This window comes from Motacilla alba, chromosome 13 (genome assembly GCF_015832195.1).
Source record: "Motacilla alba alba isolate MOTALB_02 chromosome 13, Motacilla_alba_V1.0_pri, whole genome shotgun sequence".
NCBI lineage: Eukaryota > Metazoa > Chordata > Aves > Passeriformes > Motacillidae > Motacilla > Motacilla alba.
Genome location: NC_052028.1, coordinates 6,545,330 through 6,566,985, shown reverse-complemented (window position 1 = coordinate 6,566,985; position 21,656 = coordinate 6,545,330). Strand labels below are relative to the sequence as shown.

Below are 21,656 nucleotides of genomic sequence, written 5' to 3'. Positions count from 1 at the left end.
TATGGATGGGAGGACTCTATGAGCTATAAATCTGTACAAGTCAGAAAATTGAGCTATATGCTAAAAACACAAAAATAATATTTTTAACATATCCTCACATTTTTTGTGTGCTCTGCTCTCAAATGCTTTGCAACAGTTTAACTCCAGAAAAACCAATCTTCCAGATTGCTACAAAATTGGGAAAACCATTAATGAGTGATATTACCACTCTTGTCGCCATGAGATAATAAGTAAAAGGCCTAGAACTTCTCCAGAGACTTCACCATTTCTGAGATCAACCAGGGGGCACAGGCAACTAGTCACCTCAAGCTTTTCCTGTCCTAGATCCAAGGAAATAATCATTGTTCTCTGACCTGAGCAGGTGTGTGCTGAGATGTGGGGACACACAATTAGAAAGGTGCATATAATACTCACTTGCACCTTCATTTTACCCTCAATGGTAAAATGATAAATTGTTTTAAAACAATCTTTGGTAAAACATGCCTCAAAAATTCACCAAAAGAGACTGGTTTTATCAGTTCTAGTACCACTTTCTGTAGCTCACAGTTTGTTCAGTTGAAATTAAGGAAAGCATATCAGGAGTTATGTGGAATGCTGAGTGCTGTGTTTTCATCAGTATTTCTGGTTAACACAACAGGAATATACAATTGATATATTTTTCGCCCAAACGTGGTATGACAGACGTCTGAAGTTCAACAGCACTATAAAAGTGCTCAGATTAAACAGCAACATGGTCGGGAAGATCTGGATACCAGACACGTTTTTCCGAAATTCCAAGAAGGCTGATGCTCATTGGATAACAACTCCTAATAGGATGCTCAGGATCTGGAATGATGGCAGAGTCTTGTACACATTGAGGTATTTATACCTAACTTTAATTTCATTTTCTCTTAGGGAAGCCAAAGAGAAAATTCCTATGAATTCAGGCCATTTGACTTTAACCTGAAGGGAAAAAATATTGAGTTTTCCTATATATTTATGCAAACAACCCTGAAAAAGTGAAGAATTTACAAGATATCAATTGCATGAAATTTATTTTATATTGGCACAATAAGAAGTTTTATTTCTTATAGATTGTACTGTCTTACTCCACAACAGTCACCTTCCTCTACTAACATTAACATAGGCATTTTTATAGCAATTAGTCTTCACTTTCAGATGTGTTTTATTGTTTGCCTTTGGTTTTGTTCCTTTTACTTTTTTATTGCATTAAACTGATAAATTTGAAATATCCTTGAATTAAGTAGATGGTATAAAAGGAGTTACTACATACCTCAAAGGCCTCGTATTCTGAATTGCTTACAATTTAACAGGATGAAACTCCACCCTGAAAAAGTAATATATTCCTCAAATAATATTCCTCAAATATCTCAGGCAAATAAGATTTTGCCATCCCAGCATTGAATATTTAACAATGGATATGCCCCATTCCATCAAAATTTTCATGGATCTGAACTTGATGTGGTCAACCTGTCCAGGTTCCTCAGTCATGTGTACAGTTTTTCTTCTAAGACAAATTACCTTTTCAATAATTAAGTTATGCATGTGCCATATGTAACAACTCAAATATCATATCCCAAATGATCATAAGATACTTCCCAAATGTGAAAATCCCTGTGGATTTTTTTAACATATATTTTCTTGCATGTGACATAATGTTAGAATTTATATAAAATATAGATAAACACAGTATTTTTTTTCAAGAGAATTTGTAATTTAAAAAGAGATTCTAGACTCAAAGGTGATAGACATAAAATTATCTGAGTTTTAGACTATATTTTGTCAAAGTTTTATTTTGCTTTTACTTTCTTGGTATCCAAAAATAAAGTTTTTAAGAAAAGTACACTCATAATTTTAATGAATAGATGTGAAGCTTTGGTTAAGATAACCTTTTAATGTTCCAACTGTCTGAATTATAAAAGAGTTTTATTTCATAGCTACTTTACATTTATTGCATATTGCATTTCCAGAAGAGATAATAAAATAGTCGGAATTGAAATCCAATGCAAATCAAAGTTAAAGATAAAGATGATAAAGATGAGCCTAGACCAACTTTCTAAATGTTAAATTTGGACTTGGCTGCACTACTGTCTGCTTGGGTTTTATTACCTTTCTCTTCAAATTCCTTGGTTTCTCTCACTAGAAGGAGACGTGTCTGGTAGAACTTGGAAACTGGTATCTGCTATGAATGTATATTTAGTTGTGCTGGTGAATCACAGAAAGCACCAAGGATTCAACCACAGTTAACCCAGAAATGAAATGTGTTAGCATCACACAGCTGGGATTCTGTCCTCAAGAGGGATCCAGAAGGGCTGGTTGAGTTTTCTCAGTCACCTCCCCCAGGTTTAAGAACCACCCTGCCCAGCAGGAGATCAAGTACCTGTGGTACTGAAGATGATGAAAATGAGAAGAGGAAGGGGAACAGGGAAATTAGATTACTTCTTAAATCCCTAACACAGAAAGGTTGCCTTTGGACTCCATTAACTTGATGGTCCCAGCATTCCTCTGCATCCCATAGGATGAGACTCATAACACCTTCATTCAGGGGCCTGGAAACAAACCAGGGCTCATCATTTAGACATACCAGAATCAGAAAAGACCAGAAACCCACAGCTTTCCTAGACACAACTCATGGAACAAACATTTTACCCCACCCTTTTCCTTTTTCCATCTCTCACCCCACCTCTTCCCTCTCTTCCAAAGTCCAAGTATCCTGCAGCTCATGGCTGGGCTGGGAGGGAATGAAAATGGTGGCATTTTTAGCAGGAACACCAGAGAGTACATTTCATCTTACTTGGGATTTCTGAAAGTAATTGTCTTTACCTGAGCTTAGCATCTACACTACCTGCGTTATCATGGAGGCTCTCCTAATAATCAGTGGAGACAAACAACTTTTGGTACATTTTTATTCTGATTAAATTTGAATGTCTTATTTTGGAGTGAGAGGAAGTGTATCCTCAGAGTGCCTCTGCACTAGCTGTGAAGGGAGTCTAGATGGATGTCTTGGATGCAGATGTCTAAATTTGGACTCCTATCCATCATTTCTGAAATAGAATCTTTGTCACATAAAATACATTTTCTTAATGCTTTATGGCATGTTGTGACACAAAGATTTGTCACTGCTCATGAGATGACCTGTATATCTACCTACCTATGGATTTGTCAGTCGTGAGTAATGCTGCCATTTCAGATGCACAGGAACAGAACTTTAATACCTTCTTGCATTACACAGTCCAGAAAGTACATGATCAGGGTCGATGGAACCAAAAGAGAAATATTGCTTATCAGTAACCATGATGTCTTCCTATGACTGGAAAATTCCAGCAATTACATAGATAGCAATAGTTTACTTCACATATATGTATATATCTCCTGATCTCTTTCTTCTCAGGCTGACAATTGATGCTGAGTGTCAGCTACAGTTACACAACTTCCCAATGGATGTCCACTCCTGCCCACTGGAATTTTCAAGCTGTAAGTAACATGCTTAAAAATATTTCTTTTTCTGACCCACACCGAACTAATTATAAATTTGTTTTCAAGTACTTAGAGTCAGTGAAGGTTATGTTCTTAATTAGACATACCCTACCAATTTTTACTTTTATTTTGATTTTTTTTTCAGTTCACATATCATATATGTTCACAAATCACAAATCATCAAGGACTGCTATAAAAAATTATAACATTTCTGGACCCTATTTCATTAATTTATGCTTATATCTGACCATAAAACAAGAAAGTTTTTACTTTCAGCATCAAGGTGTCCTGGCCTTCCACCTTCTCTCTGTGCATGGGTGTTTAACTATTGCACTAGTTTTGACATTTTGTGGTTAGATCAAGGTGTGAATTCCTGTTCCAGCTGCAGATGCATCTGGAAGATGGGCAAAATTGCATCCTATTAGGTCCACAAAAGTGGGAAACCTATTTTTGAAAAATGTATCTCAAGTGCTATTATAATTTATAATTAATAAAATGTGACATTAAGTAAAAGGCACTAGTAAGTAACTTAAAAAAAACATATCTATAATTTACTTGCAATATGCTTCCCCAGTTTTTTCCAGAAATAGCTAGTAGTATTTTTGCTGCCCAAAGCACCCTAAAGCCCAGCAGTGACTGAAACAAAGCATTGTGTGTTTTCCATTGCAATAAGATGGCTACCCCAGGGAAGAGATCATTTACCAGTGGAAGCGCAGCTCGGTGGAGGTGGGGGACACCCGCTCCTGGAGGCTTTACCAGTTCGCCTTCACAGGACTGAGAAACACAACTGAGGTGGTGAAGACTACTTCAGGTAAGACAGCTGAAGAATTTGCCTCCAGGCTCAGGTAGGGTATTATTAACAGAATTAAACCAAGAAAGATATCTCTGATTGGAACTTAGCATTTACAGTGCACTGAACAATTACAGGCTTTTCAATACCTATGGAACCATCCAGCCTTTGGCATTTCTGAACTCCTCACGGGAAGAAAAACTACTTGTTGCCTACTGCCCATTCTTATTCTCCATAAAAAACCTCTGTCAGGAGAAAGCCACTGCTGCAAAGGATGGATGGGTGAGGGCACTTGCGCTGCTTCAGTGCAGAATCAGCAGAGCTGAGCCACTAAAGGATGATCTGACGCTGCACTGAACATGTTACAATACCCTTCCCACTGCCAGACACAGAAAGTAAGCCTGCACAGTAGTGAAACTCAAAGTCCCAACTTCTTTACTACAGAAGCTCCAAGTTTGTTTTGTTCCCTGAAATAAGGCATATCCAACTTTCATTAGAGAGAACAGCCTTTCAAATCAGAATCTCAGATGGCCTTCTTTCATATTTTTATCTCCTTGGAAACAAGCAACAGAATTCAGAATGATAAATGAGGAAGTACTCAGTGTTTAATAAAAATACAATTTTAACCCTACTAACTAAACAGAAAAATATATTTTTCTAGACATATGTATTGTTTTATTTCTCAGTGGAAAGAAAACCAGTGACTTTGAGGAGGGATGTAAAGAGGAATTGCGTATTAATATCCTTGTATGTGCATGATATCTCTTGTCTTTTATTTCTTACTTTCAAAAAGAACAGGGAAATGTAAGCAGGTTGGGGGTTTTTCTGTCTGCTTCCAATTTTTACCTTGCTTTATAATTCTGCAAGTATCTTAATTTTAATTCAGACAACTGTGTTTATTCTGACTTCAGAAATACCCCCACCCATTTGATTTCTAAAAGGCCAGCATTGCTGTTTTTTTCAAAAAGGAAAGTGAGATGCGCTAGAGTTGAGAGAAGCCTGCTGTACATTACACAGGAGAACAAGCAAAGAGATGGAGAATTAATTCAAGTTCCAACTCCTTAATCTCTGGGCATTAAGCACCAACGATGTGTTCAGGCTCATGAGCAGGGCAAAAGCAGAATGCAGCAATGTATGCCTCATGGAGTCTTCTGCCATTGTAGCCGAGGAAGGTATTTAGTCAAGTACTGAAGAAAGCAGTTAACTTTTCTCATTTTCTCAGGAAAACAAACATAAAGGTGCAAAAGAGGACAGGAGAGCAGCATGCTTGCCAGCCATAGCTGCTAATAACCACCATTACACAGGGCTCTCAAAGCAAAAATATCAGCAGCGATAAAAACATCTCCCCTCAGACAGCACAAATGGCAGCATTGCACCCAAGTGTGCTTCCAGTCTCATCCTGCCCACATTGAAAACTATCTATATTTCAGCCTTAATTTGAGTTTCTTCTATTTGCTATTTTCTTTAATTTTCTGCTTGAGCCATTCTCTAATCAACTCTTTTTATTTTTGACCAGAGATAGAAAATAATAAAATCTTGACATGCTACAAGCTTCCTATACCCTGATTGAGTGCACTGGTGACTCAGAAACATTCTCTAATGTTCTGTTAATGTGAACGAGGTGCGTACTGGGAAATAAACAGTAAAACACAAAAGAGCAAAATATCCCTTTCTTTTTTCAGTGTATAGTCATTCAAGCTGTTAGTACTCACCTGCAGTACTCCCATAATTTGGCATAATTTTTAATATGACCACACACCAGTCCATTTTGTTTGCATTAAAATAAAGTAATTAGCAGCCAGCATGCACTTTAAAGCAGTAAAAAGTTGTCACTCAATTCCTAAGTTAAAAGGCACATGAAAGCTACTCAGCCTGCTGCTGCATTCACAAACCTGCTGTGTATAAAAATTTGGAAAAATGTCCTGTGTATGTATTTCTTTTGCTGCAGTGACCATGTGCTTGATTTTCATTGCTCATCGCTCCTCTTGTTTTCATAACCACAGATATGCAAAACTAGATTTTGTTTTGATCTAGCTGTGGCATCTAAATAATAGAAGGTAGGAAAAAAACCCAATAACATAGCAGTTGACGTGAATCTGGTCTATTTCCTAAAATATTTTCTTAAAGCCAGCAGATCCTAAAGGATCTTCATGGCTTCCTTAAGTGACTTATTAGCATGCTGGAAACTACATTAAGTCCAGTACTCCTCAGGCAGGCCCACACTCCACCACACACCCTTAGCATGCACATATTTTCAAAAGTTTTATGAACAGCAAGGACCAAAAAAAAAAAAAAAAAAAAAAAAAAAAATTCCAAGATTAATAGCAAACTAGGTACAGCCAGAGTACCCTGGTTAAATGTTTGAGTACCCATAGAGCTAAAATAATCTTGACACTTTATGCAGTTACTTTCAGTGCAGAATTTCAGTACAAACTAATGCCGATGCTTTGGTGGAGATAGAATCTGAGGTACAGTGGAGGAGGCAATGGAAAAATTAATGAGGTGTTGGAAAGAGGGCTATACTATACTGCCACAAACTCTTCTCCAAAATTAAATTTAGTTGAAAAAAAAACCAAAAAACCCAGAGAAACCAGAATGAAAGAAGGAGTGTTAGAGATACAAAATTGAACAGCTAGAGAACAAAAGGATCTTGGGGCTAGTGTTAAGGCATTTGAAACTGGAGTAAACCTTCAGTGTCTCTATCTACACAATTTCAAAACAAATTCTTGTTTCCAGCTTTATACCTCCCAGCAATCAACACCTTCTGGTCCCTGAAGACAATACTTGCTTTGTGTCTGGAGAGAGAATCAGGATGGCTGAGATTTGGCCATTACAAACTCCACTACTCTCTTCCTGTCGTGTCAAAGCTGAACATTTGAGCTGTGGGCTGGGTTATGGGCAGAGAAGAACAAGGCTTGAGTGTAAGCTTCCTAAGACCTGATGGCTCTTGCTGAAATTAATACATTTATCTGCTGCTCTTCCTTTGCACGCACTGCAGAAATACAAGATTAACTCAAAGGGCCAGATGTCAGAATTCTGTCCCTTAGTTAGCAAATCCCAGCAAATCCCAGAAACAGCTGAAAAAACCCAACTGGAATATTACAAGCCGTCCCTCTGTTTCTCTTATCTGCAGTAAGTCATCCTGAATTACCAGCTTGTTTCTCTCCAAACTGAACGTTTACATGCAACTTTAATTTTCTTCGAAAGTCACTCACCGAGCAGTAAGAAATAACTTAGCAAATGGAATCCAATTTAAGAGTCCAGTAATAGTGGAGACTCTTAAAAACAAGTTAACTATAAACCTTCTGCCTTATGGACATTTCATTAAAATAACTAAATAGTCCATATACATTATTTGTATGGGTTTTATTTTTTTGCTTTTTCACTAAAATCTACCTTATGCAAACAGTATTGGTTTAGTTTAGATTATTTCCAATAGAGAACATGTTGAGACTTGATATCATCTGAGTTATATAAACTACTACAGTTGGCTTCACACACTTAAAAACTGAGATGGGTGTAAGATCTTTTTTACTATCGATGTATGTCAATAATCAGTGCTCAAAGACTGCATATCTTATTAAGAAACCACCACTTCTTGTATGGGATATTTTTGCTCACAGTATAAGGCCCCATCCAGTGAATGGCAATGAGGTTATCCAATAAAAAAGGGATGAACTGATGGAAAAGTCTTGAGAACAAAAATTCACCAATTTGCAAAATTTGGATACACACTGCTAAAACAAACTAATACACAAACTAATGAGTAGTTCTTACAAAGAAAGCAACAAGTGATACAGTGGTATAAGATTTGTCAAATAGAATGCACACATGGATTATATCAAGAAGGATATGTTGCACTTTGGGAACGGGAAAAAAAGGACATTTCAAAATTTGTAATTAGTTACTTTAGGAGGGAAAGATTGTAGGAAGGAAATAATCAACTGCACAAATACAAAAAAACATCACTAGTTTTGCAAAAAAAAAAAAATAATTGGGGAGCTGTAGTAGTCCACAAAGGACAGAGAATGTGATATTTTTGCAAAACCCTGCCCCTGGGAGGTGTTACTCAGTGTTGTGTGTAAACTTGGGAGAGATATTCACTGTGTTGCTCTGTGAAAAATTTACATCAAAAGGTTGTTGCATTCTGCTTGGTTAATAAAAAAAACACTTTTAAGTGCAATATTTTGAGAAACACAGTATAGTGCAGGGGAATGTAACAGTGTTAATGCTCAGAAAACATGACCTATAGAAATACTAGGAAATATGGAACTAGTCTGGAAGAAAAGATTATTGATGACCAAAGGAGTAGAACAACCATACCATTTTTGAATCATAACAATGATCACTGCTGGTAGAGAGGAAAATAGTGGAAACCCTAAAATCAGAGAGTTTATGAAATCTTTCTGCAGACCAAGAGGAAATAAGTAGCTTAAATCTTGAAATTCTATCAATAGGTTTCCATTAATTTCATACAAGTCCTACATAAATTGCACTTCTACTCACTATTCCAGTTTTTTTGAACATATAAAACATTGTAATATGCAAAACAGTTGGTAAGTGTGTAATTATTCAGGACAGATGGAGTTCCTGGTATTCCCAGTTCATTTCTATGACTGGGTAGTTCCTTTTTTTAGACCAGATATTGTCTACTGCTTATTTACAGAGCCTGTCCTGAATTTTTAATTAGATACAAAGGCATTAGAAGACTAATAAATAGCAATTCAACAAGCTGCAGAGGAGCCACAAGACTGGTCAGGCAATATTTGTAAATAGCTTTTATTTTCTTCCTTTTCCATGTTTTAGAGAGCTAATGGGAGCTATGCAATAGAGACAGTGCATTGCTCAGAACTGATAAATGGATAATTAAATATTCCTCTTGCTGTGCATCTGTTAAACCACATAAGTAAATCTGGGTCTGGTTTCTGTTTTATCTGGAAAATATAGTCAGGGCTATTAGTTTGTGGAAGAGGATGTATTTTCAGGCTTTTATACTTTATTTCAATGTTGTTTCCTAATGAATTGAACTGTTGGCAGATATGCAGTCCCCAGAGGTTTCATAATGCTCAAAAAAACCCAGGAGTCATCTTCTGTTTCTTTATTAAGGTAAAATATGACAGCTGCAATCAGATTTGTAAATCTGCATTGGGAAATAGTCCTGAAATTAATAATGGGCATAAGTGGATCTCCACTGCACCTAGAAATCCCTGGCAGCCCCACACACAGCCTCAGGCTCTAGCATGGGTTGACTGTAGCATATGGCATTGCCAGGGAGTTCTGTCTGAGAGCTCCAAACATTTCCTGTCTGAAGATGCTGATCTACTGAATGGGTACAGGGTACTACTACCTGCATCTTGCTTTTGGCAGAAGTTGAACACGTTTGTATCCACTTCACAGAGGATCAAATAATGACATAAGCTGGAAGTTAGGAAACCCAGATGACTATTAAAGTGTTCTGTGTGTTGTTATTGATCTCTTTATGGTATGGGAAGGTATTTATCTCAATATCCTTGTTTTGAAGAAGCTATATTAAATTATTACCTTAAACATGCTTGCTAAAAGAATACTGTCTCTGTAGGACAGTGAAACACTTAAAACAGAAGGCAGACACAATAAACTGAAAAGCCAATTTTTGTGTTTGCTGCCTCAATGGAAATCCTCAATTCTAAGCCAATATCTTTAAGACAACCCTAAAACACATTAATAGCTACACCTTAAGATTTTACTCCCATTATGAATAGCAACATATCCTAGTAAAAGAGTCAACATGGAATATTTTTGCTTATAAATTCTTTTTTTGTTTTTTATTCAAACTCTCCCTTATTTCAACTTGCATGAACCACCACATTACGGCATTCAAATATCATAATTTGAAAAGAAAACACGGGAGGAGTTGAATTATTTGACTTTTGTATAATACCTTCAAAAAGGGTCACAGACACTTCTGTGAGTAGGAATTCAGCCATGGTGGCAGCTGACATCAGTTTGATTTTGCTCTTATGGGATCAAAACCAGCCTAAGATAAGTACACTTGCATATTTTGGAGAATAATGGATAAGAGATATTTCTAAAATTTGAACAATGAATTTTTCCTAAAATAATCCACATACTCCTGCTGGTCCCTCATGCATCAAATCATATTAATCAATGAAAATTTATTAAAGTTTAACTGTTGAATAATTGGCTTACTGAAAGTAATCTAAATTTCAAGATTGCGTCTTCAAAGAGTAAAACTGAAAAACAATTCCCTCCAATCCCTAACTTTTGTATGTTCTACATTTTTTTCCAGTTGGTTAGTTGTGTGGCAAAAAAGAATTTCCATTAAAATGTGCATGATTAAATAAACAAACTAACTCAGTAAACTGGCATTTTGAATCCTTCCTGTCATGCAGACTTCCAAGATCTATGAATGCATTTTTTTTTTTTTTTTAGAACTGCAAAATCAGAACTCCCTAGTGCCATTTATCCTTATATCATCCCTGTAGAGATGGACAGGACAAAAGGGACAAACCAAAGACTTCCCAGGACAGAGAATGAATAGCAGACAAGAAGGACAGAGGCCTGACCTGGAATGGCTGGGAAGGGCTCAGGGCAGATACATTTGAGTCTCTTCTGTACTCGCTGCTTCAGCCCTTGGCTAAAAATCTACAGTTGGCTTCCCACTTCTTTAGTCATTGAAGCACCCCTCTGCTCATCCTCTGCTCTGTAGTTTCTTTTCAAATCACTGGGGACCCACCCTGTGGTAGCAGAGCAATAGGAAACAAGAGCATCTTAACAGCACGGGCTGAGGCCATGGAATTTAACACAAATACCAAATCCAACAAAAACCCAGTGGATCCAAGCAATACAGGTAATTAATAGCCAGGGTTTGCCTGGTTTCAGCTCTGTGTTCAGCTGTGACCACAACAGAAATGGTGTTGCCAGTTTCTGTGGCAGGGGTAGTGGCACAGCCACTGCCATCACCCTGTGGGACTCCTGGGAAAGGTCTGGATGGAGAGTAGAGAGATCTGGCCACGGCAGCCAGGACTGGCACTGCAGGGACATCACCCTTGGAGGTGGTGCAGAGAGCGCCCAGAGCCAAAACTCCTCCACTTTGCCATCTCTTTCACAGTGACAGACTAGATTTTTTTTGTTTAATAGGCAGGAAAAAAACCAAACACTACTCCTAGGGAATCAGTAGGTTTAAAAATCTCAGAAACTGAGAGAATCTGACTTTTCTGTTCAGGTTTGTATCTACAGAGATTCAGGCATTGAAATCCACCTGCTTCTACCTAATCATATAAAGACTTGAAAGGCTCTTTGATGATTACTTTTCTTTTTTTTGAGACAGGTTAAAGAATTTCTTCCAATTCCAGTGACATTATTTCAGCCTCTTTTTTTTTCTCTCAGATTTTCCTAGACTCAACGGCAACTGACTTACCTCAGCAAAACAAAATTATGACTGTTCCTGAGGAAAAGAGTTGCTGGGGCTTGAAATCCTCCTCCTAATAACTCCCCAACTGAACAAAGATTCTTGAGGGTCAAGGTTTCATTCTGAGTCTGTCCTTCATAAGAGTTTCTATATCTAAAAGCATGGCCTGCGAGAGCTTAAACTGAGCTTCAGAAAGGTCAGATAAGGATAAAAAGAATTAATATACAAGTAACCAGAGAATAAGGGATAATGTGGCATCTTACAAGCATTTTCACTGAACTTATTGCTAGGTAATTACAAAAACACACATGTTACAAGCAAGATTGGTTTTGCATTAAATACGCTTGTGTAGATATGATAGAACACTGCCTTTAAATAATATTTGTTCATTTAATAGCAAGAAAATAATTAGATTTTTTTAGGATATTTGAATTATTAAAAAGAAAGAAAAAACAGAATTTTGAATGTTTCTAATTTTATGATAAAGTCAGCAAGTTAAGAGGGTGAGTCTATATCTGAAAACACTTCCTGGACATAACCAAGCATAAAAATTCTTGTGATGCCTTATATGCCCTATGACTATATTTTCATAAGTGCTGGTGACTCCTTGAGACAAAGCATATTGTCCCAGCTCCCTCCTATAATTCCTGTTTGGCAATGAAATCATTGCCAAACGCTCACACTGAGTGTTTTTTCAGAAACATCACAAGAGAAAATTGCAATGTCACTCTTGCAGTTGCAGCTAAATCTAATTATAATGAATTGCAGGCAGAAATCTTTGGTTCAAAAGGATCAGACCAGGTGACATAGCAGTGAAAGAACAATGTACAGTCACAATTAACTTAGAATTAAAATAAGTCTGAGTATTAAGCACTTTTGCAATAAGTAATGAGCATGTTTAAATCACTGATATAAATAAATACTTTTTTAGTGGACTGTTCAAATAACTAAAGTTCAAGCAATCCTGTGATAAGGTTCCTGACCACTTTATCCTTTCATCTGCAGAGTACTAGATAATCTCTGTAGCCTGTAAACTGATCAGTGCAGTACTGATGATCAATTTCTGTACTGATGTTTCACTTCCAGACCATTTTAATGTCAAAAAACCATGTTTGTAGTACAATGATGATAAGATAACATCTTGGATATTTTCTTCCCTTGGCCTGATTTAGTTATTCACCATCTTCCTCATTTCTCAGTGGAGAAAAATTAATTCATTAGGATGTGTGAAGATGAGGACAGCTTAGTGTTCATAATGTGCATAGAGCAGGGATAGTTCATTTGAAATAGGTTTCGTTTTGCCTGGGGCACATATATGTCCTAAATAATAAACATATTCCTCTAAGGCTGTTCTTACACAGTAAATCCCTTCACTTTGCAAGTGCAATTTCTAGTTTCTCAAACCCCTGTCATTACACTGCATTTTTAGTAACCTACTTAGCTAAGATGCTGTTTTGTTGTCACTGTATCTGAATAGATATAATTGAAAGGCTCGTTGGAAATAAAACATACAAGCCTGTGTCACATGTAAAAAGAGCCAGGCAGCATCCATGGGAGCTAATAATACTCAAATTCAGCCATATGTTAAAAAAAGACATGGAAAAAGGAAATAAAACTAAGTTAACATCACTAACTTTGAAGAGACTTTAAAAGTAATTGTTAATTACTTTTATCAAATAAATTGGGAGAAACAAAAAGAGAATACACTAGGGTGTTAAATGAAAATGTGTACAAGATGTACAAACTACTGAAACTCTCTGCTGTACTTTGTGACTACAAAATATTCTATTTACATTTTTAGATATATGTTACCTACAATTCCAAATCCCATCCTACAAGGCTGTCAACACATTTGCACAGAGGAATATAGTAGCCTAACACTAAGCATGGTCTAATGTTCAAATAGCTATCATCATCATCATTGTATATTCTCAAACATTAACTCCCTCATTTAGTATTGTTAAAACAAATTCTGAATTGTAAATACTGTGTGTTTTAACGTTGCCTTTTGAAACAAGGCATAATTGCCCTCATTTCAATGTACATTACTGAAGCTAAAAATATGCCACTTATCTGGAAAAGTGATACAGTCTATTAAGTGAGTTCTTTGCTACTCTCGAGAAGATTGCATAATTAAGGCTAAAGAGCTGCAGGATAAAATTTATGTAATAATACTTTCTTGTATCATGCCCTATATAGGAGAATTTGAAAATATTTTTCAAGATTTAATGCGTAAAGTGCCACAACACCCCTTGTGTGTCTTAATGCTAGAGACTAGAAATGTTTATGAAACTGGTCAGTAATTGTTATTTTTTCTTTCTTGTCTGTTGTTCCAAAAATTGAGAAAATGATGAAAAAAATTTACTAATGCAAATAATGTTATCTTGTTGATTTGAGTTCAATTTCTTCTATTTTAATCTGAGAGCATGACTTTGAAGAGGATGTAGAGTCATGTAACAACCCATCCTACAAACTTGCTTCCATTCTCAGTGCACAGGTTAAAAAATACTCCCCACACCTCACTTCCTTCGCCTCCCTCCAAAAGTCCTGCAGTGAGTTCACACTCTGCCAATTCAAATCACAAAGAGCAGTAACTATTTGACCTTTCTTAATACTCCTTCTCTACTAATGCAAAATGCAAAAACACACAGTCAACAAAGAAAAAGCATTGATTTGATTAACTTCTGCTGCTACCCAGTAATACTTATGCAAAACCAGAAGAAAACAACTTTGAATGTTTTCAACCATTCTAGTAGTTCAGCAAAATTTCCTTTTTTGTCTTATGATAGCAAATGTCTGGTCTGAAACTGAGCTGGTGGATCGTCCCCCTGAGGATTACAAAATCCTAAGGTGAAACAGCAAAATCCTGGAACTGCACTTATTGATTTTGGTTATACAAATGCAAGAGCAATAACCAGGGAACTCATGACAGCATATTGTCACTACATTTTGCTCTAGTGCTAAGGGTTTGAGCTAAGAAAAAAACACTCTTGATTAATTAAATTATTTGATTTCATCCTAGAAAAAGCAAAAATATTACTGAAAATGGGAAAAAATTAATTTTCTTCCCATTGTTATTTTGAAAAAAACAAGGATTGTCAACAACTCTATGACAATATTTAGAGAAAAATTAGCATAAAGTCAAGCATAGGTATAGGAAAATCTTTGGATACCCTTTCATTTTGAGAGAAAAAAAAAACCTTTGGTGACAAGAAAAGTAAAAACTTCATCAAAAGAATTTATTATTAGAGAATATCAGAGACTACCCATGGAAAAGAAATCTTACAATACAATATAAAAACAAATTTAAAGGAAAAAAGTAGCTTTTCAGAAAAGCACAAAGAGGAGCATTAATTTTATGACATTTAATTCATTTACTCTGGAAATGTAAACTTGGGAGATCCAAACTCTTTTTTCTTTGAGATAAAATTCCCATGATAGTGGAATTGTATTCCAAAATCAAGGTTGCTTGCTCAAGGTAATACAAATGAACAACAGATAAATTGTTTCACAGTGAGAGCTGCTTGAAGAACTTTGTTTATACCTGTATTCATGTTTTCCAACATTCATTTGACTTAAAAATGTGTTCACATAGAGACGTTAGGATCAAAAAACAAGAGGGAAACTACATCAGTAAAACATGTATTTTTCAAAGACTACCATCAGTCAGCTTCTTTTGAACTTCTAGAAATAATAAAATGTTTAAAATTGATCTGGTTGGGAGCTGCTGGGATGCAATTTGAAAACACCACTATCATTGATACATTAAAAACTGAAAGTCACGTTACAAATTAAGCCTCTGAGTTCAGGAGAATGAAAGAGAGTAAGGCAGTGTTTTCAATGCTCTTTTGGTTACTCCTTCTCTCCCACCTGCAGTATTTGCACATCAACAGCAAAGTGCTTCCTAGGGACTGTGGCCAGCAGAGCCGGGCCAGGAGCAGCCCCTGCTGCTGGGCATGGCACCATGGAAGAGCAGTGCTGCATTTGGTGGTGGGGATCTCTGACCCCTGAAGAACACCGGATGGTTTTTCCATACCTACATCACTTCTAGGAAACTCATGAGCCCCTTCAAAGAAAATATTTTGTTGGGTGTGAGAAGTTAATGTTTGCAATTTTATTGCTTTACCTTGGGCTTTGAGTATCCTTCTCTCTTTATGGCATCTGAGGTAACCTCATGACTGTCCCAGAGAACGTAAATGACCACTGCATCATTTCTGCATCCAACCTCTCACTCCACCCTGAAGTCTGGCAATCTCTGTAGAAAGACAAATGCGAAATGCTTTGAAAGACTGTTTGGAGCCTTTTCTGATGCCTGTCACTTGTTGTAACCTTACCTCTCTTTTACAAACACAGCACCCAAACTTCTAAAAAAATAACATAGGAGAGCCCCCAGAGATCTGGCTTCCAGGGCCATCACACCACATTTTCACGTGTAGGGTGCAGCCCAGCCTACGTGGTACAGCTCAATCCACAGCTCCCTCACCAGTCCTGTGGGACTCCAGATGCATCCTTCTCTGTTTGTCTCAGTGCTTTGGATCCACAATTGTCAGTTCAGTTTTAAAAGCTTTCCAGGACATAACATTTTCAAATGTTAAAAGAAAAAAAAGTCTTAAAAAGACACCCATGGGGTTCACATTTTTGTAATCTCGCTTTTAGGCAGATATTAACACGTTGCACTTTTGGGCCTGAAAACATACAATGTGATGGCAATACACACTGTGACATGGAATGGAGACTCTCAGGGGAACCAGGTTTGTAGTAGCTGTGAACTTTTATCCTGAATATGTCTGTCTGAGAAACAAATACTTCTTCAAAGGTCTCCTCTTGAAAAGAGTGAGCCATTTAAATACCTTGTAGGATTTGGACTGGGGTGATTACATACACCTAGAAGATCTACCTCTATCTGTGAAGTTGCTAACTGAAGCTTCAAGATGGTGATCTGTAGTCTTTAAAGATTTTTTCACGTCCTAAGCTTGATCTATTTGACTTCAAATGGCAATACTGGGTATAAATTATTCATGATTCATAGCTGTCTCTTTTGAGGCATGATCTTCAAACCAAGCTTCCTCTTTATTTCTGTTCCTCCCTTCAGGCCTGTGGCCTTACTCTTGGTATTAGTACAGTTTTAGAACATCATCTCATTGTTTGCCATTTTTCATAGTTTCTCACTCTTTCTTTCTTTCTTAGTTTCTTGAACATCTTCTATGTTTTTTTAAACTCTACATTTATTTACTATTTTAATAATACCCTAGTTCCTTCTACTTCAGTATCTTTATTTCTTCTCTGATTTAAAAAAAAAAATCCTTTCTCTCCCCCTTCTAACAGCTAAAGAGATAGTGGTTTTAAAGGCTTTTTCTTTCCTTCAACATTTTTATTTTCTACCTGATGTCAGTAACATCCTCCTAGAAAGCTTAAAGAGGTTAAAAACATACTCAAACACATTTGCCATCTCCTTTCTTAGCTTATAAATAACTGTTCCATTAGACCTAGAGTTTTTTCCCCATTTCATTTCCTCACCAATCACACCTTAGAAAATTTTGCAACACCTGCTTTTTCAGCGGATGTTTCTGCTGCTACCTCTGATTGTGAACAAGATTAATTTGCACATTGCTGAAGGTGTGCACCTGGCTTCTGCAAGACAAAACACTTAATAAATGAGAAACAATTTGGAATCTGCACACAGAGCAGGCCTTGTCCTCAGGCAAACTGATAGCAGGAGAATGAAAATCGTGTTTTCCTCTCAAATACCAGTCCATAATAGTTTCTTCTAGAACATCTCAAATTGAAAAATATATCATATTTTTATAAAAAATTGTTCTAAGTAGTTCTAAACACCAACAATAAGAACGTTGTATTTTTAAGAGAGATGTGAAATCTGGAGCACTTTCTTCTACTGAATTTGGTAATCCCTTTATATGTTATGGTTTTAACAGATTTTAGATGCTTACAAAATGTTGACAATAAATGAGTTACTCTCAAACAAGTGAACCTAAACACAGACCCAGATGTGTCTAGTGAAAATATTTTTCATTCTGAGCTTTCGTATGCAGGACTTGTGGTATTTTAAAAGCAGTAGTCATGCGTATGTATATCTGTAACACATTTCTTATTTCTGTAACACATATGACTTCATGCAATTTATATATTCCTTTCATTGAGCTCAGTTCAAGGAAAAATGTAACTACAGCTCTAAACCCTACGAGGCAGGCACCCTTCTTGAAACGTGCCTACCAATGGGAGCAGCCTGCTCCTGTATAGTCTTTCCCATGTCCAGCAGGAGAAAAGCACAGCTCACGTGGGAGTGAGCGCACAGTGTTTTCCAAGAGGACTATTTCCATTTTACCATGCATCTTTGTTAGGTTCTTGTGCTCAAAGATGCTCTAATAATACATTATTTTCTTACTGAGCTCTCTGAAGCCCTGGACATTTGGTAGGTGACCACCCTGATTTGGATCTGATCTCTATAATTTTTGCTCTTTGATGTTTTGTCTTCCAGGCTTCTCATACTCAAGTAAAATTTAGTCTTTTTTTGGTTAGTTGAATTGGTTTCCTGGAGGTTTAAAACTAAATATCCACTGATGAAGTATCCTAAAATATTAAATGGAAGCTAAAAATAAATGGAATTGAAACACTTAAAAAAGGAAAAAAAAGTCTGTCTAATACTGGAAGCTGAGCAATAAAGACAGATGAATCCCTTCCTCCAAGCACCCCTTGGGCTCTTTGTTTATGGTGCTGTCTTCCCAGTCATCTCCCTGTGCACCCACTGGAAGTGAGATGCTGGTGTTTGAGTGGTATTTCCTTGTATAAATATTTCTTCTGCTGGGGCGTTCAGACAGAATGAATCTGTGAAATCTGTGGCTCCCCTGCAGAACGTTGCCTCCATGCAGTTGTGCCTTCTCTCCTCTGGAGAGGAAGTAGAAGGAAACATCAAGTTTTATTGCAGCCCCAGGTTATGTACTACTGTCTCCTGGCCTTGAAAATAACTGGAAATATCAAAACTAGAGATTAAATGTACTGTATCCTCAAATTCCTCTTCTCCCCAAATGAAAGGCATTCAGAGGAATTCAAGAATGACCTCTGCTGTGCAAGACAATTCACAAAGATATAAAAGCAAATCTGAGAAGGGATGTTTGTGAACTATATTAGTCATTTGCAGTTATTTTAGCAACCAGGACTTGCACACAGCTCATGAAACAGTACTAATTTCAAGGGAGTTCTCCAACGTGTCTGTAGGACTGCTGTTATTTAGACCAACATTATTAAATACTTGATTTTTTTTTGCCTCATTGCACTCACCAAATAGGCCTGCATCTAATTTTTATTAGCAGTTTTTAACCTAGACCTCAAGGTGTCACATTTATTTAATTCCCATTTTTGCATCTTATATTTCTCTTATTATCCCTGGACCTGCCCAGACTCTCTTTTCAGACAAATCCTTAGCAGAGTCACCTAGAAAGTCCAAATATGTAGACCCATGGTATGGTATCAATCTTGTGCTCTGCCACCCCATAAAACAAAAACAATCACCATTTTGTGCTTTCTTTCTCAGACACAAACTGCTGAAAATTTCAACATGATAAAACTTCCATCGTTTTGACAATCCTTATTCCATGCCATTTCATAATTCTGATAGTGTGTTTGATCTAAAGTACCAGGGATGTGTTGTACTTCATGCTTTGAAGCACAGAAACAGAAGTTATTTCCAGTTCTCCCTGCAGCAGGCAGGTTTGGATGCTGTCAGAAAGTGGTTGCACCATCTGGATACCTTGAAATGAATTAAATATGTAATATAAAAGAAATGTAATATAAGTAATATAAAGTTTTATTATAATGAAACATATTTCTTAGTTGTTTACATTGATGACTGCATTATATAAAAATCTGTATTATTATGGCAATAGGTTAAATAATGACTTGCTTAATTTTGATTATTTTAAACATGCAGAGATCCCTTCTAGAGGTGCATAAATTTCTTGAAGCAGACAGCTTTTCTTGAGGTATTCAGATAGCAACCAGACATCCAAAGAAGCCAAGGACACAGGATGTGTCAGGAAGAGCAAAATTCCTGACAGAACAGCACACCAGCTGCTGCTGCTGCCTGGAAAGGGTGACTCTCCTACTTTCTCTCCTTACTTGAGATTTCCTGTAATCCTCATATTTTCTAACCTCTGAACTGGATGGACTTTTTATCACAGTGAGGCAAAGAGGTTCTTTAGAACCTGAACAACTCCTGAGTATTCAGAGATGAGACACTGAGCTCTCATTCTTGGTTGATTCTTCCTAGGCAAGGAGGAATGGGCAAGAGAGCAGAAGGCACTATAATTTGAAGATTATTTGCACACTGGAGCATAATGGTTCACTCACAGAAGTTGCAAGCTGCTGCTGTCACATCTGAATACTAATCCTGCACACTAAAAACCCTCCTGTGTTTGCTAATGCCAATGTAATAGCCTATTCACCTTCACAGACAAGAAAAAAAAAAGAGCTGTTTTTAATTATGTCACAAACTAGAAAAAAAAAAGTCATATCATGGGCAAACACACACAGTGAGTAATGTTCATTTTCCTTTCAGAATTCTGGCACTCACAGATAAAACCTTAGAAACAAACACACCTAAGTTTCCTTTCAATACATTTCCACATACTGACATTTTTCAGCAACTAAAAATTCTCAGGCTAAATCTTGTCTCTGTGATTCCAAAGAGAAGGTGCAGACAGCAGTAATAGATTTTAATTACTGCCTAGTGTCATTACATTATTTCCTCCTATAATTAGAAACTAATGAGAAACGGAACACATTCTGTCAAATGAACTGAGAAAACATTCCACTTGAAGTGGAATGAGTGGCCAAGGACCAAACAAAATCCAGAACTGTTGGGCAGAAAGTCATGCCATACATAAAGAAATTTCATTTGCTTGGATGAGTGTAATGATTCATCTCTTTTTGCAGAATTTTCATCCACTGAGATTGTCATTCCACAAACATAAATTAATTGCAGTTCTCTTCTGCCTGCTCCCACAGGAAAGCAAGGTGTTTAATGTCAGACATATTACCACACAGACATACACCTTACTGCCTCACTTTTTAAAAACTGCACCAAAAAAAAAAAAAAAAAAGCAGATCTCCTCCCATCTCCTGCCCTCCATCCAGCTGTGCAATGCAGTTAGGATTCATCCTTTGGAATGTAAATTGAAAACCAGGCTTGCAGCTATCTGAATCCCAGAGATAATCTTATATAAATGGACTACTGTGCAAGCTTTGTCAAAATCTTAGTATTGTTTTACCTCATTGCATAATCAAACTATAATCACAGCTTAGAAATGGATATTAAGATTTTCTATTATTAGATTTTTTTGGGGGAAATCACTCAGTACAGTTGCTGTGCTGTACCAGCAGTGACCATGGCTCACCCCATTTTTATGTAATGCCAGCTGTCAGGTAGGGAATGGCACTGCTTCCATATACAAGTCTGTTCAAAGCAGATACCTGCAATGCCATGGCACATTTTCTTTCTTTGTCCTAAAGGTTAATTATTTACACCATTTTTTTTTCACTTCACATCATGACTTCTCTATAACACAATTAGTGGTATTTTGCAGCTAAACTTCAGAGGAAAAGAGATTATTGAGCATTTTTGGAAAGGAAGAGACTTATTTTTTTTAACACTCTGGCCCTTATGCAGTCTAAAAATCTGTCAATGAAAGAACAAAAAGTTGTGAAGGACAGAACCAATGAAAAGGGCATTTGGCAAAGAATGAGATAAGGAGAAGGTCTCGAGGTCAGATACCTGGGGAACAGTGTTCCCTCTGGTTTTACCTTTTCCCCAGACTTCTCATTTCTGGCTGTGGGAACAAAAAGACGTCATACATATCAGCATATAATTACTACTGTGATCAAGTTTCTGTCCTGTCTTTAGGAAAATGAATTCAGTCATGTGCCCAGCAATCAAATACTTCGGCCAAAATTATTTTTGTGCCA

The 21,656-nt window shown here is 36.8% G+C and overlaps 1 protein-coding gene across 1 annotated transcript in view; it reads left to right on the top strand.

The window, feature by feature from the left end:
- The window catches only part of GABRG2 (gamma-aminobutyric acid type A receptor subunit gamma2), a 64,959-nt gene that overhangs the window by 26,881 nt on the left and 16,422 nt on the right, over positions 1–21,656 (top strand). Inside the window, exons 4-6 of the mRNA XM_038149801.1 lie at positions 638–858; positions 3,392–3,474; positions 4,151–4,288. Coding sequence (XP_038005729.1) covers positions 638–858; positions 3,392–3,474; positions 4,151–4,288 — 442 coding nt within the window. The remainder of the gene's footprint in view (positions 1–637; positions 859–3,391; positions 3,475–4,150; positions 4,289–21,656) is intronic.